This window comes from Aotus nancymaae, unplaced genomic scaffold (assembly GCF_030222135.1).
Source record: "Aotus nancymaae isolate 86718 unplaced genomic scaffold, 86718_ANA_hifiasm-v0.15.2.pri h1tg000250l, whole genome shotgun sequence".
NCBI lineage: Eukaryota > Metazoa > Chordata > Mammalia > Primates > Aotidae > Aotus > Aotus nancymaae.
The window spans coordinates 1,701,545-1,726,240 of NW_026988665.1; the positions used below are offsets into that span (position 1 = coordinate 1,701,545).

Sequence of the window (24,696 nt, forward strand, 5' to 3'; positions counted from 1 at the left end):
GCGTCTTGGGTCCCCTGATTGGGCAGCATCCAACCAATCAGAGCGGCGGACGCGGGCCGGTGGGCGGGACCCGGATGCGGCCCAGGTGAGCGGCTGGAGCTCGGCGGCCGCACCTGCCTGACCCAACCCGTGGGGTCCGACGGTCGCCGAGGGGCCGGGAGCGGGAGGGGACGTCCTCCTAGAAGGCTGGAGAGGGCGGGCGGCCAAGGACCGGGCTCCCGCGCAGGACAGAGCTGTCTCAGGTCGGCCCCTCCCCACCACCACCCCGCGCCTCAGCCCCTTCCTGGGCCCCTCGGCGGAGCAGGACTCGAACCAGTGACCACCCAGTCCGGTACCATCTGAAGCCCCTTCCCAGGTGAGACTCGCAGCGCTCGCTGGACAGGGCCCTGGTCCCACCCAAGGCCTGGGGCGCCGTGGGGGCGCGTCTCCTGCTGGCCTCCCAGCCTGCTGGCCCCCACAGGACTGTGTGCGCAGACGGCCCTTGCGCCCAGCCCTGACCTTGGGCCGGTGGGCTGCCCTGGGAAAGGCCTGGAGGTGCCCTGGGTCACCTTCCTGGGCTGGCGAGCTGCCCGCCTACTGCTCAGCCACTGCCCTTCCTGTTGTCCCTGAGCCACCAGCCACAGCCCCGAGAGGCTCCTGGCAGCTCCTGTTGGCCACTGGCTCAGATCTGGGCAGGAAAGCGAGGCCCAAAGAATATCTGGCGACCAAGAAGGAAACCCCGGAGCCTCAGAGACCATCTTCTCAGTGGACAGAACAGAGGCCCGAGGAGGGGAGGGGCGTGCTGGAAGTCTCTGGGGCTCCGTCTTCCTGAGGCCCAGGAGCAGCCATCCCCCACACCTGAAACCCGGTGAGCTCACATCTGGGGCCTCTGCCTGGTGCCAAGCATGCAACTCAACCTGTGGGGCCTGCGAGGCAAGGCTTCAGCACCTCTGGGCCACAGTGCTCCAGCAGCCTGGGCCCTGGGTCGGGCAGGGCTTGCAGCCTGTGCTCCCCAGTGATGAAGGGCCCAGCAACCTGCCCACCTGCTCCTGGCCAGGAGTGCTCACCACGGCTGGGTGCCCTCCCCGCCCCTGCTGGAGTCCCTACAGCCAGGGAAGTCAGGACAGGGTTCCCAGCGTCAAGAGGCCCAGGAACCTCCAGGCCCAGTGGGGCGAGGGTTCTTCCTGGTTGAGGCGGGGATGCAGCTGAGTCCCAGGGTCCCCAGAGCAGGCTCGGGCCCTTGGGGCACCTGGGGAGACGGGGCAAGGGTGCTTGGTGACACCCACACAAAGCATGGGTGCCTGGATGTCTGGGGAGTGACTGTGTGAATGCCAGCAGAATGCAGAGCAGGGCCTGGGCCACTCACGGAAAGTTCCCTAGGCCTGCTAGGAGGGCCCTGTGGCAATCTTGAGTGTGGGAACACCTTTAGCCCGGCCACCCATCCGTGTGGGACTCAGTTTCAGCAACGGTAGTGAAAACAGTTGCGTTTATCCATCCAGCAAGCGCTGGCCCCACTGCCTCTCCTCTGCTTCGGGGATGCGGCACTGAGGAAGACGGGGCAGTCTGCCCGGCAGCATGTCCGCCCCCGCCCCACCCCCCCCAGCATGTCCGCCCCCCGCCCCACCCACCCCCCCCAGCATGTCCGCCCCCCGCCCCGCCCACCCCCCCAGCAGCATGTCCGCCCCCGCCCCACCCCCCTGGCAGCATGTCCGCCCCCGCCCCACCCACCCCCCCCAGCATGTCCGCCCCCCGCCCCACCCCCCCCAGCAGCATGTCCGCCCCCGCCCCACCCACCCCACCCCCCCCCCCGCAGCATGTCCGCCCCAGCCCCACCCCCCTGGCAGCATGTCCGCCCCCGCCCCACCCACCCCCCCAGCATGTCCGCCCCCGCCCCACCCCCCCAGCAGCATGTCCGCCCCCGCCCCACCCACCCCACCCCCCCCCGCAGCATGTCCGCCCCCGCCCCACCCCCCTGGCAGCATGTCCGCCCCCGCCCCACCCACCCCCCCCAGCATGTCCGCCCCCGCCCCACCCCCCCAGCAGCATGTCCGCCCCCGCCCCACCCACCCCACCCCCCCCCCGCAGCATGTCCGCCCCAGCCCCACCCCACCCCCGCAGCATGTCCGCCCCTGCCCCACCCACCCCCCAGCAGCATGTCCGCCCCCGCCCCACCCCCCTGGCAGCATGTCCGCCCCCGCCCCACCCACCCCCCCAGCATGTCCGCCCCCGCCCCACCCCCCCAGCAGCATGTCCGCCCCCGCCCCACCCACCCCCCCAGCATGTCCGCCCCCGCCCCACACCCCCAGCAGCATGTCCGCCCCCCCGCCCTGCTCCCCCCACTCTGCTTTCTGCCGTGTCTGTTTCCTTGCGCATGACCTCAGAACTTCCTGTCTTTGTAGTCATCTGAACCCACCCCAGATGTCTGCCCACTCACCCCCCCCGCCCCGTGCACCTGGGTGCCTAGGACAGTGCTTGGCTCTAGGCAGGGGCTTGGCAAATATTTCTTCAGCTGGCAAAAACAGATACAGCCTCTAGTGAGAGAAACAAAACCAAATAAGCAGGAAAGCATCAGCAGAGACGCCCACTGCAGACGGCGCGATCGAGTGGTCTCATAAAGCCAGAGGGGTCAGGGGCTGACCCACAGGAGGGGCCGTGCCAAGGTCTATGGGTACGAGACCCTGGTGAAGGGTGGGTCTGGGTGGTGTGCCTGAGAGCCTGCCGCTTGGCTGGGAGCAGAGCCAGGCAGCTCCTCGGAGGAAGCTCCGTAAGGGGCGTGAGTGTTCAGTGGGCAGCAGTGGGATCGAAGCTCCCTTGTTCCCTTCCACACGCAGAGAAAACGAGCCACAGATCAAGCTGACCCTGGTGAGACTATTTCCCAGCCCAGCCGTATTGCCGTTCCTATCAAAAAATGGATGATTCGGAGACAGGTTTCAATCTGAAAGTCGTCCTGGTCAGTTTCAAGCAGTGTCTCAATGAGAAGGAAGAGGTCCTGCTGGACCCCTACATCGCCAGCTGGAAGGGCCTGGTCAGGTGCGTCCGCAGGGCCCGTTGCCTGAGGAGGGCTCACCTGGCCGAGTCCCGTATGTGGTATCTGCCTCCCGCTGGCTGTCCTCACCAGCTTTGCCGCCTGTTTCTGGACGGGTGTGAGTCCTCGGGAGGCTGGGCGGCGTCCCCTGCGCCCCGGCAGGCTGCCCCGGGCCCGGGCGAGGACTCGAGCCCTGCTCCCTCCCGCAGGTTTCTGAACAGCCTGGGCGCCGTCTTCTCGTTCATCTCCAAGGACGTGGTCTCGAAGCTGCAGATCATGGAGCGCCTCAGGGGCGGCCCACAGCACGAGCAGTACTGCTCCCTGCAGGCCATGGTGGCCCATGAGCTGGGCAGCCAGCTGGTGGACCTGGAGCGGCGCTCCCACCACCCCGAGTCCGGCTGCCGAACCGTGCTGCGCCTGCACCGCGCCCTGCACTGGCTGCAGCTGTTCCTGGAGAGCCTGCGCACCAGCCCCGAGGACGCGCGCACCTCCGTGCTCTGCAGCGACTCCTACAACGCCTCGCTGGCCGCCTACCACCCCTGGATCGTGCGCCGCGCCGTCACCGTGGCCTTCTGCGCCCTGCCCACACGCAAGGTCTTCCTGGAGGCCATGAACGTGGGGCCCCCGGAGCAGGCCGTGCAGATGCTGGGTGAGGCCCTCCCCTTCATCGAGCGCGTCTATGATGTCTCCCAGAAGCTGTATGCGGAGCACTCCCTGCTGAACCTGCCCTAGTGGCAGGAACCCAGGGCCACGCGGGCTTTCCTGCTGCAGATCTGGGCTGCGAGCCCCACAGCAGAACTTTCTGGGGGCCCCAGGAACAGGAGATCCACTGTTGTCCCTGTGAGCTGAGCTCATTAGGAGCCACAGACTGTGGCAGAGAAGGCGGCACCCAGCCCAAAGAGACCTGCCCTCCCGCTCCAGAACAGGACGCCTCAGCCACGGCTCCCCCCAGCCAGGCCTGGCCAGGTGCAGAAAGTGGAGGGGGAGGAGGCGGGGGCGGGGGCCGGACCTGCAAAAGCCCGAAAGGTCACCACCCCCCAGCCTGTGGGGCAGATCTGCGGACTGGCGTGAAGTCGCTGGTCCCGGGGTGTGGAGACTCCACCCGTTCTCTGCCAGCCAGTGTGTCCTCCTCTCAGGCCCAGGCCTGGGACACCGTGTCTGTCCAGGTGGGCAACGCTGAGTCCAGGGACCTCAGCCCCCTCCATGCCCAGGCTAGCAGAAAGCCCCGAACAGCAAGCGGTCTGGGCCCTTGGGGTCTCCCCACCTCTCACTGCCTTGTTTGCCCCTCAGCGTGCCAGGCAGACTGGGCGTGGGATGGCCAGGAGCTGAGATCAAGGCTCCTCACAGAAGGGCCGGAGAAGGCCCTGCCCTTGGGACAGTCTCCTGCAGCCCCTGCAGGGTACCAGGCTGCCTCCCGCAGCTGCCACGGGTCTGCACAGCACACCCAAGGCCCCAGCAGCCAGGACGCTGCTACTCCCAACAAAACGCTGTGTCCTTCTCCGCTTCCTCTTCCCGGGAGACACAAGGGGCATGGAGCAGGAGGGCCTGGACGCCATGGCCTGGCCAGTGGCTACCAGCCAGCCACACCAAGCCCAGCCACCGGCCCGTTCCTGGGGCCTGGCCACTGGCTCTTTACAGTGGACCGCAGCGCCTCGGGGTGGCAGAGGGACAGCCCCGACTACCCGGCAGGTGCGCAGGCTTCTAGATTGCAACCCGTGCGACGTCTTCCAACGTTAATAAATCACAGCACCCCAGGACGTGGACCTTGGGGTGTGCTGAGCGCCTGATTGCCTGGGGGGAACAGGGGCACCCAGTGAGGGTGGGGAGGGTCCTCACCCCAGGGACACAGCTGAGGCAGGTGCAGCCGACCGCCCTGAGGAAAGGCCAGCCTTGGGGCTGGGGCTGCTGTGTGCCCGTCCCCCCGAGAGAGGTGAGAGGTCCCTGTCACTATGCCCATGTTACAGGTGAGACAAGAGAGAAGCAGACTCATCCAGAGCCAAGAGGCTGGGTTGGGAAGGCAGAGAAGGTCGTCCTGTCCGTGCAAAACAGGAGAGTCCTGCGTGGGATGTGTGGGTGGAGGTGGGGGCTGCTCCCAGCCACAACGGTGGCCTGGATAGAAAGGGGATGCAGTACGGCGGGGTCTTCCTGAACGCCACCCAACCTCAGGGTCTGTGGGAGCTGCACGTGGTGCTGGCAAAGGCTGCTGACTACAGGATGGGCCCCAGAGCAGAGCTCTGGGTGTGGCCTTCTGTGCGTGTGCCAGGTTCGTGTGTGCCGTGAGCGTATGTGCCCTGCTTCTGTGTGCCATGTGTGTGTTGTCATGTGCATGTGTCCTGTTCCCATGTGCCATGTGTGTGTGCCATGTGCATGTGCCCTGCTCCCGTGTGCCGTGTGTGCCGTGTGCATGTGCCCTGCTCCTGTGCCATGCATGTGTTGTGTGCCATGTGCATGTGCCCTGCTCCTATGTGCCGTGTGTTGTGTGCCATGTGTATGTGCCCTGCTCCTATGTGCCGTGTATTGTGTGCCATGTGCATGTGCCCTGCTCCTATGTGCCCTGTGTGTTGTGTGCTATGCTCCAGTGTGCCATGTGTCACATTCCTGTGTTCCTGTGTACCGGGTTTGTGTGTGCACCATGTTCCTGTGTGTGCACGTGTGTTCAGTTTGTGTGCTGTATGTGTGTGCTGTGGTCATGCGTGTGCCTCACGGGTCCTCCCTCACAGCACTGTGGGGAAGAGGCACCAGCCAGGGTGCACCTCTCGGTAAATGTCCGCAAGGTCTGCCAGGCCCCAGCTGAAGTCAAGTGCCCCTCAGCTCTCCTCGGTGGAGGGTCTGCACCTGGAGCCTGGTGTGTCCCCAAGGGCACCCCCAAAGTGAGACAGAGGCAGAGGCGGAGCCCCCCTGCGCAGAGGAGCAGGAGGTGAGGCAGAGGCCCCCCCCTCCGCCCCGTACACCTGGTTCCGTTCCAGCTGCCACTCGTTTGCCTGTGGCCCTTCCTCCCTCATTTGCGTGGCCCCCTCCTTCGGGCCCAGCCTTGAGCTCTCTCCCCAGCAGGAGCCACCTGTGTGCCTGCCAGGCAGGAGTGGCCCAGGCCGGGGTCAGCAGCATGAGGACAGCTGGCCATGCAGCTCCTACAGCTTCCAGGCTGTCAGACCCCAGCAGAAGGGCCGAGACCCTCAAGGAACACTGCTCCAAGGCAGGCTGTGAGGTCACCGCCGCAGTGCAGGGCCCTCCCCGGCCAGCTGCAGGGTGGAGGCCTGGCCGGCCGGCTGCTCACTGCCTGGCTGGTCTGCAGCCCCCCACTCCTGACAGCACAGCCTTGAGTTGGAAGCCTGACGCTCCCAGGGCTGGGTAGGAGGTGTTTGTGTGCCTGTGAAAGGCCCAGAGCTGGGTGTCTCTGCATCCCTCCCGTGGCAGCTGAGACCTTGGAGCCCTACAGGCCCCCTGCCCCTGCTCCTCGCCACAGCCTGCAGGGCAACTCCAGAAATGGGGGGTGCCAAGGGGCTCGGGCACAGGCAGGGAACAAGGCCACGGCCAATGGCTGAGCACAGCCCGCCTGCAGGTCAGTGTTGGCCGCAGGAAGAGTCTGAGGCGCACGAACCTTCAGGCCTGGAAAGCAAGGACTGCCACTGGGGCCCCAGGGCGTGGCAAGGGTTTTGCCAAACAAATCCTCTGCCCGACCCCCACCCCGGTCTCACTACATGTAAGGCGCCACTCGGGGCAGCCACCCGCCGTGCCTGCTGGAAGCTGCCCCTGCCATGCTGGGCTCCGCTTTCCTGGGCCTCAGCCTCTGGGCTCTCCTGCACCTTAGGACAGGGGCCCCATTGTGCCTGTCACGGCAACTTAAGATGAAGGGAGACTACATGCTGGGGGGCCTGTTCCCCCTAGGCGAGGCCGGGGAGGCTGCCCTCCACAGCCGGACGCGGCCCACGAGCCTCGTGTGCACCAGGTACGGAGGCGAGACGGCCCGGGGTGGGGGTCAGGGTGAGCAGGCCTGGGGTGCCGCCTGCAGCTCCGTGTGGCCCCAGGTTCTCCTGGAACGGCCTGCTCTGGGCGCTGACCATGAAGATGGCAGTGGAGGAAATCAACAACCGGTCAGACCTGCTGCCGGGGCTGCGCCTGGGCTACGACCTCTTTGACACGTGCTCGGAGTCCGTGGTCACCATGAAGCCCAGCCTCATGTTCCTGGCCAAGGCGAACAGCCACGACATCGCCGCCTACTGCAACTACACGCAGTACCAGCCCCGCGTGCTGGCCGTCATCGGGCCGCACTCGTCGGAGCTCGCCCTGGTCACGGGCAAGTTCTTCGGCTTCTTCCTCATGCCTCAGGTGGGCGCCCCCCCACCGCGCCCCGCCCAGCCCTTCCCGCGGGAGCCCCCACGTCAGGAGACGCCTCTCGGCCCCTGCAGGTCAGCTACGGGGCTAGCATGGACCTGCTGAGCACGCGGGAGACCTTCCCCTCCTTCTTCCGCACGGTGCCCAGTGACCGCGTGCAGCTGACGGCCGCCGTGGAGCTGCTGCAGCGGCTCGGCTGGAACTGGGTGGCCGCCCTGGGCAGCGATGACGAGTACGGCCGGCAGGGCCTGAGCATCTTCTCGGGCCTGGCCGCGGCACGCGGCATCTGCATCGCGCACGAGGGCCTGGTGCCGCTGCCCCGTGCCGACAGCCCGTGGGCGGGCAAGGTGCAGGAGCTGCTGCCCCAGGTGAACCAGAGCGGCGTCCAGGTGGTGCTGCTGTTCGCCTCCGCGCGCGCCGCCCACGCCTTCTTCAGCTACAGCATCAGCCGCAGGCTCTTGCCCAAGGTGTGGGTGGCCAGCGAGGCCTGGCTGACCTCTGACCTGGTCATGGGGCTGCCCGGCATGGCCGAGGTGGGCACGGTGCTCGGCTTCCTGCAGAGGGGTGCCCCGCTGCCCAAGTTCTCCCAGTACGTGAAGACGCACCTGGCCCTGGCCGCCGACCCGGCTTTCTGCGCCTCGCTGGGCGAGAGCGAGCAGGGCCTGGAGGAGCACGTGGTGGGCCCGCGCTGCCCGCAGTGTGACAACGTCACGCTGCAGAACGTGTCCGCCGGGCTGCCGCACCACCGGACGTTCTCCGTCTACGCGGCCGTGTACGGCGTGGCCCAGGCCCTGCACAACACCCTGCGCTGCAGCGCCTCGGGCTGCCCCACGCAGGACCCCGTGAAGCCCTGGCAGGTGGGCCCGGGAGGGGGACGCCTGGCCGCCGGGCAGGACCACGGTGTCTGGGCTGGGGGTGGCTGGCGGCTCAGCCCCGCCCCCCGCCCGCAGCCCCGCCCCCGCCCCCGCAGCCCCGCCCCCGCCCCCGCAGCCCCGCCCCCGCCCCCGCAGCCCCGTCCCCCGCCCCCGCAGCCCCGACCCCGCCCACAGCCCCGTCCCCCGCCCACAGCCCCGTCCCCCGCCCCCACAGCCCCGGCCCCGCCCACAGCCCCGACCCCCGCCCACAGCCCTGCCCCCGCCCACAGCCCCGACCCCGCCCACAGCCCCGACCCCCGCCCACAGCCCCAGACCCCGCCCACAGCCCGGACCCCGCCCACAGCCCCGTCCCCCGCCCACAGCCCGGACCCCGCCCACAGCTCCGTCCCCGCCCACAGCCCCGACCCCGCCCACAGCCCCGACCCCCGCCCACAGCCCCGGACCCCGCCCACAGCCCCGACCCCGCCCACAGCCCCGACCCCCGCCCACAGTCCCGGACCCCGCCCACAGCCCCGGACCCCGCCCACAGCCCCAGACCCCGCCCACAGCCCCGCCCCCCGCCCACAGCTCCGTCCCCGCCCACAGCCCCGACCCCGCCCACAGCCCCGACCCCGCCCACAGCCCCGACCCCCGCCCACAGCCCCAGACCCCGCCCACAGCCCGTCCCCCGCCCACAGCCCGTCCCCCGCCCACAGCTCCGTCCCCGCCCACAGCCCCGACCCCGCCCACAGCCCCGTCCCCGCCCACAGCCCCGACCCCGCCCACAGCCCCGACCCCGCCCACAGCCCCGCCTCCCGCCCACAGCTCCTGCACAACATGTACAACATGACCTTCCGCGCGGCCGGGCTGGCGCTGCGCTTCGACGGCAGCGGGAACGTGGACGCGGAGTACGACCTCAAGCTGTGGGTGTGGCGGGGCCCGGTGCCCGAGCTGCACAACGTGGGCGTCTTCAACGGCAGCCTCTGGCCGGAGCGCCTCAAGATGCGCTGGCACACACCCGGCAATCAGGTGAGGGCGGGCGTGCTGGCCGTGCCCCGGGGCAGCCTCCACGGCAGGGCGCAGCCGGGGGGTGGGGGCCGTCCCAGTCTCTGGTGGGCGTGCCCAGCCGAGCGGAGCCCGACCCCAGGCCCGTGCCCAGGAGCCCGTGTCCCAGTGCTCGCGGCAGTGCCAGGAGGGCCAGGTGCGCCGGGTCAAGGGCTTCCACTCCTGCTGCTACGACTGCGTAGACTGCGAGGCAGGCAGCTACCGACGCAACCCAGGTGAGCCGCCTTCCCAGCAGGCGCGGGCAGAGCGCAGCACGCCGGGGTCCCGCCGAGTCCTGGCTCTGAGGCCAGAGCCCGCGGGGGAGGCGGGGCAAGGCCAGCCCCCAGCCCCCTTCTCTTCTCCTCCCACAGACGACCCCGCCTGCACCCCTTGCCGCCACGACCAGTGGTCCCCAGAGCGGAGCACACGCTGCTTCCGCCGCAGGCCCCGGTTCCTGACATGGGGCGAGCCGGCTGTGCTGCTGCTGCTCCTGCTGCTGGGCCTGGCACTGGGGCTTGTGCTGGCCGCCTTGGGGCTGTTCGTTCGCCATCGGGACAGCCCACTGGTTCAGGCCTCGGGGGGGGCCCTGGCCTGCTTCGGGCTGGTCTGTCTGGGCCTGGTGTGCCTTAGTGTCCTCCTGTTCCCTGGGCAGCCCAGCCCTGCCCGCTGCCTAGCCCAGCAGCCCTTATCCCAGCTCCCGCTCACGGGCTGCCTGAGCACGCTCTTCCTGCAGGCGGCCGAGACCTTCGTGGAGTCGGAGCTGCCTCAGAGCTGGGCAGACCGGCTGCGGGGCTGCCTGCGGGGGCCCCGGGCCTGGCTGGCGGTGCTGCTGGCCATGCTGGTGGAGGCTGCGCTGTGCGCCTGGTACCTGCTGGCCTTCCCGCCGGAGGTGGTGACGGACTGGCGCGTGCTGCCCACGGAGGCGCTGGTGCACTGTCGCACGCGATCCTGGGTCAGCTTCGGCCTGGTGCACGCCACCAACGCCATCCTGGCCTTCCTCTGCTTCCTGGGCACCTTCCTGGTGCAGAGCCAGCCCGGCCGCTACAACCGCGCCCGTGGCCTCACCTTCGCCACGCTGGCCTATTTCATCACCTGGGTCTCCTTCGTGCCCCTCCTGGCCAACGTGCAGGTGGCCCTCAGGCCCGCCATGCAGATGGGCGCCTTCCTGCTTTGCACCCTGGGCATCCTGGCCGCCTTCCACCTACCGAGGTGCTACCTGCTCCTGTGGCAGCCGGGGCTGAACACCCCCGAGTTCTTCCTGGGAGGGGCCCGGATGCCCAAGGCTGGAATGGCGGTGGGGACAGAGGAAGCTCAGGGAAAAAATGAGTGACCCTGACCCTGTGTCCTCAGCCCCGGCGAACCCAGAACTAGTTGAGATGTTCCCTAACCCAGCAATGACCAGTGTCCCCTGCAGACTCTCCAGCTCTAGATTCTGACCCTGACCCTGACCCCACAGTGATCCCTGAGCCTGCAGCATGTAGACGCCCCTGTGACCATCTGGGCCCCAGAGCTGAGCTCTGTCCCTGTCCCTCTCCACCCAGACCAGGCCTGCCCAGGTGACCCAGCCCCACTGTTCCAGGACACCTGGAGGGCTTCCAGCATCCCCGAAACCCACCCTGTGAGCTCAGGAAAAAGACGCAGGAAGGCCCCTAGCCAGATGGCTGGAAGCCCATGCCAGGCCCTACTAACCTGACCATGCCCCCTGGGGGGGGCCCACCCACCCAGCATCGGGCCCAGACACCAGAGCAGGCGGAGGCTGGGTGTGGGGACACAGGTGTTCGCACAGGGCAGACCACCCCCAGGTGGGACTGGCACCTGGCTTCCTTCTCTGCCCCTGGCCCAGTGGGTACAGTGTCATGACTCACCAGAACTAGGGACGGAGCCCAGGTGGGGTGGGGGCAGGGGCCTGGAGCCAGGAGCCAGCACCATGGACAGAAAACTGCACACCAGGGTCCGAGGTCAGCAACCCCCCAGGCCCACGCAGGGTCTCAGGTCAGAGTCCCAGGGTCAGCTCCCAGCAGGGCCTCGTGGAGGCCTGACCCAAGTCCCCCACGCCTCATTCCAAGACAGCCCAGCCAGACAGAAGGGGCACAGGCCACACATCCGTCCCATAAAATTAAACGCTTTTTAGTGTTTAAAATAAGCAGCATTTACACAGAAGCAGCTCTATGTTAACCATCTAGACGCTGGGACTTTGATACATTATCTACAGCGCAGACACAGGGGGCCAGAGACGCCAGGAAGGCCGCGGTGTGTGCGGGCCGCGGTGTGTGCGGGCAGTGTGTGTGTGTTCACCAAGGACGGGCTGGCTGACCGCTCATCTCCCCAAGACCTCCCTCCCTGTGGCAGCTGTGCACATCAGGGCCCCTTGACCCCGAGGACCACAGTCCCTCTCTGCCCTGGCTGGGATGCGGTGGGCAGGATGTCCGGCCCTCTCTTTTCTTCCTGTCCCGTCCTCCACACGTTCAGTCTTGACTGTGTGGCTGAAGGAGAGGGGGGAAGTGCAGGCTGCTCCAAAGGTTGGGGGCGGGTGGGACAGCTGCTAGGGCCACCTCCTCTGCTGAGGCACCGGCCAGGCAATAAATAAATAAATTAGATCCCTACCCCAGACAGCAGGAGGGACCTGGGGGCTCTTCACCCCCAGGAGGCCCCGTCGGGGTCAGAAGGATGGGCCTGTGCACTGCAGGGTTGCACCTCATGGGTCACTCGGGGGACCTGTGCACAGCTGTGCAGAAGATGGGGTCAGCCAGGAGCCCAAGGGGGTCTTCCTCGTCCTAGGAGGGGTCACCACCAGACACAAGGGGTTGGGAGGTCCCTGAGGCTCTCACTGAGGAGCAAAGAGGGAGCACCCCAACGCGGCTGCTTCCAGGAGCCGGGCAGATGACTGCGACGGTCCAGCCTGCCCCCGCTGCCTCCCAGCCTGGCCCCCACTAAGGCAAACCCTCTCGAGCTCTGCGTGCACCAGGACGGCCGGCTCCCTGCCTCGGGCAGGATTGTGGGCATGCACCACAGATCACATGATGTCCACGAAGAACTCGCAGGGGTTCCCCATGGCCTTTTGGAAGGACTGGCGGCTGCCGGTCAATTCCGGGGGGACAGCAGCCAGCTCCCGGACAGGTGGGCCCCCGGGTGGGCCCCCGACCACCGTATAGGCCTTGGTCACGGGGTGAGGTGTGGGAAGCCCTGGGGCAGTGGCTGAAGCCTGACTGCGTGGGCTGCTCCCACGGCTGAGCTGGCCAGCTGGACACTCCCGCCAGCTGCTGCCCGCCCCACTCGGTGCCGTGTGGTCCGATTCGCTGCCGCTGCCCCCAGCGCCCGCCGCCCGCCGCTCCTTCTCACGGCCCGGTGCCCGGCGGCTGCTTCGGGTGGACCCGCTACTCTTGCTCCCTGGGGGTGAGAACGGGAAGGGAAAGGAGGCCATCGGTGCCAGGCTCGGTCACGTCCAGAACCACCCCCCACGCCGGGTGACTGGGCAGGAGCGGTGGCCTGAGCAGGCCGGGTAGGTGTGACAGCCAAGCAGGTGCGAGGACAGGGCAGCACCCCCAGGGTTGCAGGGGCAGCTGCGGCAGGCATGGGCTGCTGGGGGTAGTGGCAGGCGGGCAGGGTTCCGGAGTGAGCTGGGCGCCCCCACGCCTCACCCTGATGCTTGAGCTGAGGGCCTGGTCTTGCGGCTGAAAGACTGAGGTGCCAGTGAGGGCCCCGTGTGCCCAGTGCCCCCATGGCCATCCTGGATTCCCCACCCGAGGCTCCACTGTCCCCCCGACCCAGGGCCCTGGCCGACGGACAACTCAGCTCAGCCCCGTCCCGGGCTCCCGAGATGCAGTGGGAGCCAGAGGATGTGGCCAGGTGGGGACATGCTGAGAGGGGCGCCGGGAGGGACCCTGGCTTACCGGCCCAAGGCTCCACTCCGCTAGTCCTTCAGTCTAAGGCTTGTTCAGCACAAGGCAAGGAATAGCACGAGTTACGCGCCCGCTGCCCAGTACCCACCCGGCACCCACCCGCCACCAGTGGGGCCTGACTGTGGGCCGGGTGGGGCTGAAGTGGGTGCAAGGGCCAGTCCAGGGTCAGCAGACCCCCAGCGCAGCTTCTCTGCGGCCCCACACCCTCTAGGGCCTCTCCTCTCTCTCCGTCCTTCCAAGGCCCTCCGGGCCACCACCCGCACCCTGTCCTGGCCTGCAGAAACCCTACTGGCCTCGACAACCCCACCCACCAGGGCCTCTGATCCACCAGGCCACGCCTCAGGGACGCCCTGGATCCTCCAGCCCCCCCAGCACATCCCAGCCACGGGCGCGCAGCTGTGCACGGCATCGTCCACGTCGGGCTCCCTGCCCGGGCTGCAGCTGCCACCCTCCTGTGTCCTGAGGCCTGGAAAGTGACCCTGCCTGACCGTGGCCACCCCGCCCTGTCCTTGTCACACAGCCTTTGTCCACGTGGCCTCCTCCTGCCTCTACCACAGGAAGAGCACCAGTCGCCACCCCTGCCAGGCATAGTCACCCAGGCCTTCAGGCTCCCGGAAGACCCCTTCCCAACCCCACCCAGATGAGGTGGGGTCCAGGCTGCCCCTGTGTGAGACGCTTTCCTGTCCCTCCCCTTTCACACTGGCTCTCTGGTCCCCCTGGCACCTGCCCCTTCCAGAAGAAGCCCACCCGGGCCCAAGCACACAGCAGGAGCATGGGGTGGGGGACAGCAGCGAAGTGGGGCGGAGCTGGGGGGCAGGATATAGCCGGGGGCAGAGCAGCAGTGGGGTGGGGCAGAGCCAGGGTGGGACAGGAGAGGGCAGGGCAGGGGCGGGGCTCTCACCTTCACTCTGCTGACTCCCAGTGCTGCCGCTGCCATAGCTGAAGCCCGGGTCCTGGTAGGCAGGTGGGAAGCAGGGCGGGGGCCCCGGGTACTGGTAGGGGTAGCCCTGACCCAGGGGCCAGGGGGCGGTCGGGTGGGGCAGCGGGGCCAGCGTGTCCTGATCCGAGGCCCCGCCGGAGCCGCTGCTGAGGTTCAGGGCCGCGAGATCTGGCGGGGGAGGGCGGGTGAGGCCTCGCAGGGGCCGAGGCGCCCCGCCCCGATCCCGGACCCCCACTCACTGCTACACAGGTCCCCGAAGACATAGTAGCACTGCTCGGAGAAGGTGATCTTGTTGACCGTGTGCCGCAGGAAGCCGTGCTTCAGCAAGCTGCTGGCGTACTTCCGGGCCTCCCGCCGCTCCTTGAAGCCCTCCACGTGCGTGTACAGCCAGTCCACCACGTCCGCCCCTGGCCAGCACCAGCAGTCAGCCCGCAGCCCCGAGGCGCGCATCCCCACCCCCGGTGCCGTCGGCCCTGGGGACGGCCGCTCACCGATGACGGCGTTGGCGATGGTGATCTTAAGCCACATGCGGTCACGGATCTCCAGTCCCGAGTCCGGCAGCTGCATGACCCGGACGACAGCGCCCATGTCACTCTTGACCGTCAGCGGCGCCTCCTCCAGCTCTGCAAGGCACAGCCCCCTCAGCCCCGGTGCAGACAGGCAGCCGGACCAGGGCCCTGCACACCCAGGGCAGCCTCTGGGCGGAGCCTGTGCGGCGGCAAGGCCCCACCCCTCACAGGATGGACCCCCGTGAGGCTGGGATGTGGGCATGGGGATTGCACATTTGTCTCCCACTCCTGCAGACACTTCTCATCAGGATCCTAGGTGCAAACTGGACTGAGAACACCCCTCCCTGCAGACCAGGGCGTAATGAGAACGGGGCAGGCCCCACCCCTGAAAACGCAGGCTGTTAGTCGTGTTAGCGGCAGGAAGCAGAGCGGATACCGGGGGCTGCCTCTGATCCCCTGGGTGCACCCCTCACAGGGACCTACGTACATCTCCTGCTCCCAACACACAGATGGTGAACTGGGGGGGGGTGCTGCCTAGGGTGGGCACGGGTGCCTGCACACACACATCTGTGCAGGGAGTTGGGGACAGGCCCTGTGACAGCCCAGGAGGCCATGCTGGAGGCTGGCAGAGCCTCGCCCTCCAAGCCTCAGTTTCTGCTGGGCCCCTCGGGAGCTGCCACTTACGCGGAGCGCCAGGCACGGAGCTGGTTAGTGAGGAGGAGCTGGTGCGCGTGACGGCGCTGGAGCAGGGGCTCGTACCGTAGCGGGGCAGGGCTCCCGTCAGTGCCGCCGTGTGGGACAGCCAGGCGGCAGGGTCGATGGGCCGCACCGGGTCAGCTGGGTGACCACCACGTGGCGATGACAGGCGGACAGATGGATAGGGTGGGAGGGCAGAGCACAGGGTAGAGGAGAGAGGCCTTCAGGCTGGGCAGGCGCCCCATACCCACCCTGCCCCAAGTACTCCAAGGGCCACTTACCCCTTGGGACGGTGAAGTAGCTTCGGGGCGTTGGGTCCCAGCACTTGGCCACGGTAAGGCTGATGGGCCTGCAGCAGTGGTGGTCACACAGCAAGGGTGTCACAGTCCCCGCCTCCCTGCCCTGCCCCTCCCGCTCCAGCACCCCGAGCCCTCACCCCGTCTGGGACACGATCTCCCGCAGAACCCGGTCCCCGCCTCCCTGCCCGGCCCCACCTCCCTGCCCGGCCCCTCCCGCTGCAGCACCCCGAGCCCTCACCCCGTCTGGGACACGATCTCCCACAGAACCCGGTCCCCGCCTCCCTGCCCGGCCCCGCCTCCCTGCCCGGCCCCTCCCGCTGCAGCACCCCGAGCCCTCACCCCGTCTGGGACACGATCTCCCGCAGAACCCGCACAGCGTCGTCATTGCTCATGTTCTCAAAGTTCACGTCGTTCACCTGCAGGCCGGGGTTAGGGTGGGGCAGGCAGGGTGTGAGCTCGGCCCACGGCCCCCACGGCCGCATGCCACCCCGCAGCCCCACCCGCGGCCTCGCGTCTCCCTGCGGCCCCTGCAGACCCACCTGCAGCAGCATGTCCCCGGGCTCAATGCGGCCATCGGCGGCCACTGCCCCACCCTTCATGATGGAACCTATGTAAATGCCGCCATCTCCGCGATCGTTGCTCTGTCCCACGATGCTGATGCCGAGGAAGTGGTGTCTCTCTGCGGGAAAGACAGTGAGCCATGGCCGAGCCCCCGCCCCCGCCCCCCAACCCTCGCCCCGAGGCCTCACCCATGTTGAGCGTGACGGTGACGATGTTGAGAGACATGGTGGAGTCCGTAATGCTGCTGAAGGAGGAGGCCTGTGGACGGGAGTGGGGAGCGTGTGAGGGGCACAGGGCTGCCCGACGCCGCCTTCACCCCCGCAGACCCTGCCCCACCCCGCGCCGCCCCCTACCCGGTCCGTCTGCCGCAGGCGCTGCTTCCTCCGCCGGCGCTTGTGCTTCCGGATGAGCCTGGATGACGTGCTCTGCTCCGTGGAGCTGCTCAGCCTGGGGACAGGACATCAGAGCTCAGAGGAGCTGGGAACATAAATGGGGGATGGAACCCTGCCCCAGTGCTGGGTGAGCTGAATCTGGGAACTGGGGGGCCCAGGCCAGGCTTGCTCCAGAGCAGGCTCAGTGCCCGACATCCACACCCCATGCCCTGCACACGTGATGTGCGTATGGACACACACAAAAACCCCAGAGATAGGCAAATAGGGACACAAATGTAGCCAGCTGTTACCGGCAAACATGCACACACATGCACACCTACACACACGCACACCTGTGCACACACACCTACGCACACATATCTACACACACACCTGCACACACACCCGCACACAAACATGCACATCTGCAAACCTGCAAACCTGTGTGCACTCACACCTGTGCACACTTGCACACAAGCACATCTGCACACGGACACACCTGCACACACACGCACACCTGCACACATGCCCGCATGCGTACACTGACACATGCACTGGCACACGCGCATAAGTGCACACTGGCATGAACACACACCTACACACACGCACACACTTGCACACACTGGCACGCACACCTACACACAGTACACGGGCACACACACCTGTACACCCACACACCTGCACACACACAGGTAGTGACACACATGCACTGGCACATGTGCATAAGTGGACACACACCTGCACACACGCACACCTGCACACACTGGCATGCACGCATACCTACACACATGCACACTGGCACACACGCACACCTATACACATCTGCACAGTACATTGGCACACATCTGCACATGGCGTGCACACAATTCACACACCCACTGGTGTGTACACACCTGTGCACTCCTGCATACACCCACACCTGTGCACACACACCTGCACACAGCACACCTGCACATGCACACTTGCCGACACATGTACACTGGCACACATGCACGTAAGTGCACACACACATACCCACATACACTGGCACACACGCAAACCTACACACGTGCACACTGGCACACACACCTGCACACAGGCACACGGCAAGCACACACCTGTGCGCACACGAGGCTACGGTTGGGTCTGCGGGAACTTCGGGGAGACGCAGCTGTGGGGGCTGTGAGGTGACACACGTGCACACTGTGAAAACGCACACCTCACACGCAGACACGTACACAAGCAGACGTGCTCACGTACATCTGCACGCAGGCACGTGCACAGGGAAAAACACCTCATGCACACGTGCACAAGCGGACACATGAGCAACATACACAGGGACATGTGTACGGACACACATGCACACGTGTAGTGTGAAAACACCTCACAGACGTGCACATCATGTACACAGACATTTGCACACCACCTCGCAGGCGTGCACACGCAGACGTGCAGTGTGAAGACCCACGCGCATCATGTACACACACCTGCTCGTGCTGCCGTCCTCATCTGAGTCCACGAAGCTGCTGGACTCGAGCTCACTGCTCAGGGCAGTCGACGTGCTGTCTGGGGGCGGCCCCACGTCCCGCCGCCGGTCTCCCCTTGGGTGCCCATTGGTCCGGGCGGCTGTGGGTGCAGCAGGTTGGGAGCTGACTGGGGGGTCTCCCAGAGGTCACGGGTTTGGGGCCGCCTGGACAGTGTTGCGCGCCTGTGGGTCTGGGAGCTGACAGCTCGCCGGCTGGGTCTGAGCCTCTACCAGGCATCTCCGCTGGCCGGGGGGCAGGAATGGGGTGGTAGGAATGTGGGTGTATCACGGGGTCCCAGGGAGGTTGGGGGCCCACAGCTGGGCAGACGTGACCACTGTACCCTCCTCACGGTTCCGGCGTCGGGCACGCTCCCGCCGGTGGCTGACCATGGACTCCGTGCCCGTCTCGTTGTCCATCCCGTCACGGCTGCTGGCCACGTTCGGGCTGTGCAACGAGAGCAGGGCGGGGTGGGGAGGCCACGGCCCCAGCCCCTCAGATGCCTCCCAGCCCAGCCACCCCTCGGCCATGGGACCCCAGCCCCAGCAGGTGCCACGCCCGCCCACTGGCCCAGGCAGGGCTCCCTCCCTTGGACCAGCGCCCCTCATGATGGCTTGGGGTAGCAGAGCTGAGCCGCTGCGATGTCCTTACTGGAAGGAGGGGGGCCGGGAGTCCCCGATGCCACCTGTCCGCTCAAGAGGCGGAGGCAGGTCTGTGTGGCTGTCCGTGCCCTGGGAGCCGGCATCTGAGTGAGCACCCTCAGCCAGGACCAGCTGTGGAGGGAGCAGGCATGCTCAGGGCAGTCAGGGCACAGGGACCAGCACCATTCTCTATTTGCATCCAGCCTGCCAGGGCCTCCCACACGCACCGCCTCCCCAGGAAGAGCGCCATCCTGGAACGCCCCCGGGCGAGCGGTCGGGGCCAGGACACAGGGGCTCACCCAGGAGACCACGCGGCCGTTGAAGCAGGGCAGCTTGGCGTTGTCGTCCAAGATCTCCTCCTTCACCACCCTGTGGGCAGATGTGGCCATGAGGCCCTGCCTGGGGGCCCCACCCCGCAGCTCTACAGGCGAGGCCGAAGCCTGGGGCCTGGAGAGCAGGCGCATCCCCCACCTGGGCAGCGTCACTCTGTGGACGCCCCCACGACCGCATTCTCCTCTCGGGAACCGTCCTTCCTCTCCGTCACATCCTGGGCCCCCGCCCCACCCCGCCAGACCCACAGAGGAGGCTCGGCCAAAGGCTCCCAGCCCCCAGGTGGGGGACGACTAAGGTAAGGACTCCTTGGGAAAGCCCCTGTGCCCAGCTTCCCACAGCTCAGACTCATCCATGAGGTGGCCCCAGACGCCGTCCAGGCCTGTCTCTAACCACCCCCACCTCATCTGGCCCCTGGGCCTGGAGGCCACGAGCCCTCAGGGGTGCCCCCACACGGGGCCTCCTCAAGGCCGGGCCCCAGCCTCCTCAGCAACAGGAGTTGCACCTACCCGGGGCCAAGGCTCCCCTGTCTCTCACCCTGGACCACAGGTCTACCGCCCCACCTCCAGCCAGCTCCAGACCAGCCCCCCACCCCTCAGCACTCAGGGCATCAGGCCACATGCACCCGACCCTGCACTCCGAACCAGGAGCCCAAATCCCCCAGCAGCCTCCTCTCCATCAGGTCGGCCACGCCCTACCGCCCTGCTCTGCCCTCCTGGCGTCTCGGGAGCACCCTCAGGTCCCAGGCCCTGTGCCTGCCCGGAGTCAGGCTCTGTGAGGGCGGGACTCTGCCTGGCTCCTGCCCTGCACCCCAAGTCAGGCTCACAGTCCACACACAAGGACGCTCAGACCTGACAGACAGACACTGGTGGGCTGGGAGGGCACACAGACCCCCAGAGGCAGCCCACCATCCTTGTGTCCTGTCCACCTACCCAGGGACATGAAGACCCCCCTCACTAGGCCTCCCCAGACCTCAAGACCTAGAAGGGCAGCAGGGGCCGCAGAGCCAGGAGAGCTGCCAGGAGAGCAAGCTGGCCAGCTGCTGCACCCAGTGTCCAGATGCCACCCCCCAGTCAGATGGGCTTAGGAATAGGGCAGAGGGCACCCAGGCAGGCTACAGAGGGTCAGGGGACACGAACCAGGAGGAGGCTGGGTGACCCGAGCTCAGAGTTCAGAGGGCAGGGTGGTACCTCACACAGCGCAGGGGGCGGCTGGGCAGAAGCAGGTCCCCGGGCCAAGGGGCAAGGCAGGCAGGGCCGGGGCCAACACTCACACCGTGACCTCTGCGGGCCCAGGCAACAGGCCAGGTAGGATCTGGACGCGTGCCTCCTGGCACCCTGCCGTGCCCAGCACAGCAGGATTTTCCACACTGGGACTTCGGCCCAGTAGAGAAATGGGAGCCCAGAGACTGGGCTCAGCCTGGCGCACACCTGGCAGGAAGTGGCCTGTGGCTGCCATGCCCACTGCCAGCTGCAGGGCCACCCCTACTGGCCGCTCCAGGCCCCCTGGCTCCGGCCAGGCCCCAGCAGCAGCAGGTAGCAGGAGCCCCTGGCAAAGCAGCAAACCCGGGCCCAAGCCCTGGCCCACCCACTTGCTGGGAGGAGGCCCCGGGCCTCAGGGCACAGTGGACAGCAGGCAGGGCCAGCCTGAGTGGGAGCAGACACCCCTCCGCAGCCCTCTGGGGTCCTGCAGCCACTTCCCCAGGCCTCCCAGGGCCAGGCTGTCGCCATGAGATGGGTGCCCCCAAAGTGCAGAGAGGATCACTTCTCAGACCCCTTCACGTCTGCTGCCCCACACAGGAGTCACAGCCCTGAGGAGAAGGGCCAGCTTCCCAGGTTAGCCATGACCCTATGCCAGGATGAGGGCGCCACCGTGAGGGGCTGTCACACCTGGAAGGCTGGAGCAACCCAGGGTGAGGCAGGCCCCATGGACACCAGGCCACCGCCAGCTGCAGCCAGGGGGCCAGGGCCCACAGTGAGGCCCCACCTCTGAGGGGTCTGGCCACAGCAGAGACCCTGGCAGGGTCCCCACCTCAGCCCCTGACACATGGCTGCAGGTGGCCCGGCCGGCAGCTTCTCCACTGCCGCACCCAACCCCAGCACCCTCTGACTCATCTGAGGGAGACACCTGGCCATGCAGGACCCCAGGGCAGCGCACACCCAGCTTCACCGGCAGAGGGCCCCACCCCTCCCACCATCCAGAGTGGCCCAAGCCCCCATGGCCCACCCCGCCAGGGCCTCACGAAGACCCCAGGCTGCCCGGGATGTCCCTGTTGCCGCCCCTGCACAGACACCCAGCCAGGGCCCAGAGGCCCTGCTACCTCCAACTTCTTCAGCCCAGCCAGGTAACGAGTGCTGCCTTGCCCCCGGTGGCAGGGTGCAGACCCCAGCCTGGCTGGGTCGGGAGGACAGCAGCCGAACCCAAACAGCGCAGAAGGGTGGGGCCTGCCTGGGGCTCCAGGGGGCAGGGACCCAGGCCTCAGGCAGAGCCCTGCCCTCCCCACCCCAGCCAGAAGGGGGAGGGTGCCGGAGGCTGGCCAGGCATGGGGGTGTACCTACCACCCGGGCTCCCTGCACCTCTGGAGAAGCCTCTGCTGAAACTCAGAGCAGCCGACAGGGCCGCCCCCGCCAGTGCTGTGCCCCCACCTCAGGATTCCCCGTGAGGCCCAGCTAACCTCTGCGTGCTGCCTCCACAGACCCACCCCGGGGAGGAATCCACTCAGAGGCAGTGCTACGGGAGCCAGCATGGCCATGCCGGCCACAGGAGACTCTCCGATCTCCCAGAGGCCACAGCCAGCTGCCCCCCATGTGGCATGGCCCCGACTGCACCTCGTTCTCCCAAGGTGGAGCAGGAAGCTGGCGGGGATAGCTGGACCAGGCCAGGAGGCACAGAGCCATCCATGCGTTCAGAGCCCTCTGTGCATCCCCCAGGTCGGGGCCCTCAGCCTTGGGGGTCTGTGGCCTCCCAATCCCTGACCCCAGAACCAGCAGCTCTCCCAGCAGCCTGTCCCCTGGGTCTCTCTGAGCCCCTCCCCAGGTTCAGGCCACACAGGCTCAGTGCCCTTGCTGGGCCGTGGCTCTGAGGGCAGCGGGCGCATTGCCTGGACTCTCCCAACACCAGAGAGACATTCGGGGCACAGAGAGGCTGAGCTACAGGCCCCAGGCGGCATGGACAGGGAGGGTGGAGCGGGAGCTCCCCTAGCCGTCCAGGCCAGGCACAGCCTCCCTGACTCCGCAGTGCACACAGCACCAGCCAGGGCACAAGGGGCTGTCACAGCACCCAGGCCCACGGCAGGTGGCCCCGGGGACCGGGGCTTTGAGGCCACAGTCTTGGTTCTACCCAGCCCCCAGCCCCTTGGCCTGGGTCACCCCCGCCTCAGAGATGAACTGCGGGAGCTGTCCCCAGCGGACGGGCTCAGTGCCCAGTGCAGCAGGCCCGCATGCGCCACACACCCGGCAGCAGGGACCCGGAGCCCAGCACTGTCCCTCCTCTGCCTCAGCCAAAGGCTGGGTGAGACCCCTGCCAACCACTAAACCCAGCATCAGGCAGAGACCTCCCTAGTTCTGCTCTCCGGGGTCAGAATACCCGTGACCAGGGCATGAAAAGTAGATGGCAGGCGGGGGACCTTCCCCCACTGGGCCAAAGCCGTGCACGGGGAGTAGGGCCCAGCCCAGAGCACACGGCTGTGGCCACGACCCAGGCTCCCTGAACTGCAAGGTGGTCGGCCGTGCTCTGGAACCAGGGCCGGGCTGAGTGCAGTAGGGGCTGGCACAGGAACCCCCGACTCGGGGCCTCTGGAGGTCTCCGGCCTGAGGCTCCCTCTCTCGTGGAGGCCACCGCAGACCAGCCAGCAAGCAGCTGATGGGGGTTCTGTGTAGGCTCCTGAGGCCACCAGCCAGAGGACACAAAGCAAGCCCCAGTCTCGTGCCTCCAGCATCACCCCAGTACGTCCCTCCCAACCCCCACGGGCAGCCCAGCCCCGACCTCCGCAGCCCCAGTGCCTCCCAGCCCCCTTGAGCCTGCAGCCTCCACAGCCGTACACTGAAGCTCCCGTCTCTTCCCTGCCCTCATCCCCAACCTGCCTCAACACCCAGACCTGCCTACCCTGCTCCCAGGCCCAGGCACCCGCAGGCCCTCCACGTGTGCCCAGCAGGCACAGGGCAGCAGCCGGGCTGTCTCTCCCCTGGGCGGCTCCTGGTGGGTGTCAGAAGCAGAAGACAAGCTCTCCCAGGGATTCACCCGGAGCGTGGTCCAGGGGCGGGAACCTGGGGGCTGGGCACCTCCTCACCACACATTTCCTGGCAGCACACGTTTGTGACAAAGACCACTGGTGACTCTGCTAACTTTCGTAATGATAATACACTAACAGAAACAGAAGTGCGCGGACACGAACCCCATGCTCAAGGCCAAAGCCCAGGCCCAGAGAGGCAGGGACCGCAAGGTCCCCCAGCGGGGAGGCACCGACCAGACTCAGAAAACAAACCGCGGGAGCGGGCAGGAGGGCCGCCGGGCTGAGCGGGGAGCGCCCGGCCTTCAGAGGCTGCCAAGGACGCACCCTGCCCTCTCTGCTTCGCCCTGGTGGGGGGTGGGGAGAGCACAGCCGTCCAGATGGGGACCCAGCTTGACCGGACCTGGGGCTGCCCGGGGACCCTGCAACCAGAGACTCCAGGAAACAGCCTTAATGTCACGGTCCCAGGACACGGCCACACGCAAGGACACGGCTTGCTGGAGAGCGGCCGGGCTCACCTGCTAGGCCCACGGGGCCTACCGTCCCTGGTGCGGCTGAGCTGGGACTCGGGACTCGGGTTACCGCTGGCCGGGCAGGGCCAGCCTCCTGCTCGCTGTCCCAGAGGGCCCAGCTCAGCACGGCGGGGGTCTCCTCACCCGGGACTGCCACCACCGAGGCCCAGCGCCGAGACGCTAACCCGGGCTGCCCGGAAACAGCCGCCGGCCTGAGTTGCTCGGTGGCTCAGTGGGGACAAGGGCCGACAGGGAGCTAGGGCAGGGGTGAGTGAATAAAGTTTCATGGCCAGCAGTGGCCCTTGGCCTCGGCCCTGTCAGAGGGACCGAGAAGGGGACCGGGGTTGCCCGTCTTGGGCCTCTCGAAGCTTCCATAAACCCTAGCGGACAGGTCGGTGAACCTGTCCCCCCACGTCCCCCATCCCGGCTGGAGACCCCTCCCTGCCTCCTTCCCACTGACACGCCCCTGTCCGCGGCCCGCACCGACCCCGGGACCCCCGCCCGCCGCCGCCCTGCTTCCCGGACAGGCGGGCGCGCGCCGCTCGCGGGCCGAGGCCGCCACCCCCGCCGCCCCCGGCGGAGGCGCGTCGCGGTGGCAGGTCCCGGGGCCGCGGCGGCCGACTGACCCGAAGTCCTGGTCCATGGACTTGAAGAAGAACTTGTAGGCGTGCACCGGCCGGTTGCTGAGCACGCCCTTGAAGTCGGCCAGCGTGACGCGCTCGGGGGCCACGGGCAGCTTCACCAGGTACGGCGTCTCCTCCTCGTCCATGTGGTAGATGATCTTGGTCTCCGCCATGGCGCGGCGGCGGCGGCGGCGCGGGGCCCGCGCGCTCAGTGCCCGGCCCGGGGCTCGGACGCCGGGCGCTCCCCGCCCGCCCGCCCAGGCCTCGGCCGCCGCCCCCGGCTCCCGCGCGCGCCCCGACTGCCGCCCCGCGGCCCACGGCCGCCCATCCGCCCCCGGCCCGGGAGCGGCG

General features: G+C 67.8%; 3 protein-coding genes across 9 annotated transcripts; 2 read left to right on the forward strand and 1 right to left on the reverse strand.

Moving 5' to 3' along the window:
• The first annotated feature begins 154 nt into the window (after positions 1-154).
• On the forward strand, positions 155-4,761 carry CPTP (ceramide-1-phosphate transfer protein). 4 transcript variants are annotated; one of them, XM_012467915.3, is made up of 4 exons: positions 156-355; positions 611-847; positions 2,811-3,009; positions 3,214-4,761. In XM_012467915.3, the coding sequence occupies exons 3-4, from the start codon at positions 2,888-2,890 to the stop codon at positions 3,734-3,736; spliced, it is 645 nt and encodes a 214-aa protein (XP_012323338.1). In that variant the 5' UTR covers positions 156-355; positions 611-847; positions 2,811-2,887; the 3' UTR covers positions 3,737-4,761. The 4 variants fall into 4 exon arrangements, with proteins under 4 accessions (XP_012323341.1, XP_012323338.1, XP_012323337.1 ...); XM_012467918.3 differs by lacking the exon at positions 611-847 and having other exon boundaries at positions 155-355; XM_012467914.2 differs by lacking the exon at positions 156-355 and having other exon boundaries at positions 494-847.
• A 242-nt stretch (positions 4,762-5,003) lies between these two features.
• TAS1R3 (taste 1 receptor member 3) lies at positions 5,004-11,826 on the forward strand. The gene is made up of 6 exons (XM_012467909.2): positions 5,004-6,950; positions 7,030-7,330; positions 7,411-8,193; positions 9,016-9,219; positions 9,350-9,470; positions 9,606-11,826. The coding sequence occupies exons 1-6, from the start codon at positions 6,760-6,762 to the stop codon at positions 10,562-10,564; spliced, it is 2,559 nt and encodes an 852-aa protein (XP_012323332.2). The 5' UTR covers positions 5,004-6,759; the 3' UTR covers positions 10,565-11,826.
• DVL1 (dishevelled segment polarity protein 1) lies at positions 11,341-24,523 on the reverse strand. 4 transcript variants are annotated; one of them, XM_064371964.1, is made up of 16 exons: positions 24,349-24,523; positions 18,952-19,021; positions 18,663-18,784; positions 18,355-18,458; positions 17,976-18,114; positions 16,492-16,585; positions 16,327-16,396; positions 16,117-16,256; positions 15,917-15,993; positions 15,560-15,627; positions 15,267-15,419; positions 14,565-14,696; positions 14,313-14,480; positions 14,035-14,241; positions 13,125-13,163; positions 12,605-12,621 (listed from the first exon to the last, which is right to left on the reverse strand). In XM_064371964.1, the coding sequence occupies exons 1-15, from the start codon at positions 24,516-24,518 to the stop codon at positions 13,153-13,155; spliced, it is 1,725 nt and encodes a 574-aa protein (XP_064228034.1). In that variant the 5' UTR covers positions 24,519-24,523; the 3' UTR covers positions 12,605-12,621; positions 13,125-13,152. The 4 variants fall into 4 exon arrangements, with proteins under 4 accessions (XP_021523140.1, XP_021523139.1, XP_064228034.1 ...); XM_021667465.2 differs by lacking the exon at positions 13,125-13,163 and having other exon boundaries at positions 11,341-12,621; positions 15,342-15,419; XM_021667464.2 differs by lacking the exon at positions 13,125-13,163 and having other exon boundaries at positions 11,341-12,621.
• Between the last annotated feature and the right edge of the window lie 173 nt (positions 24,524-24,696).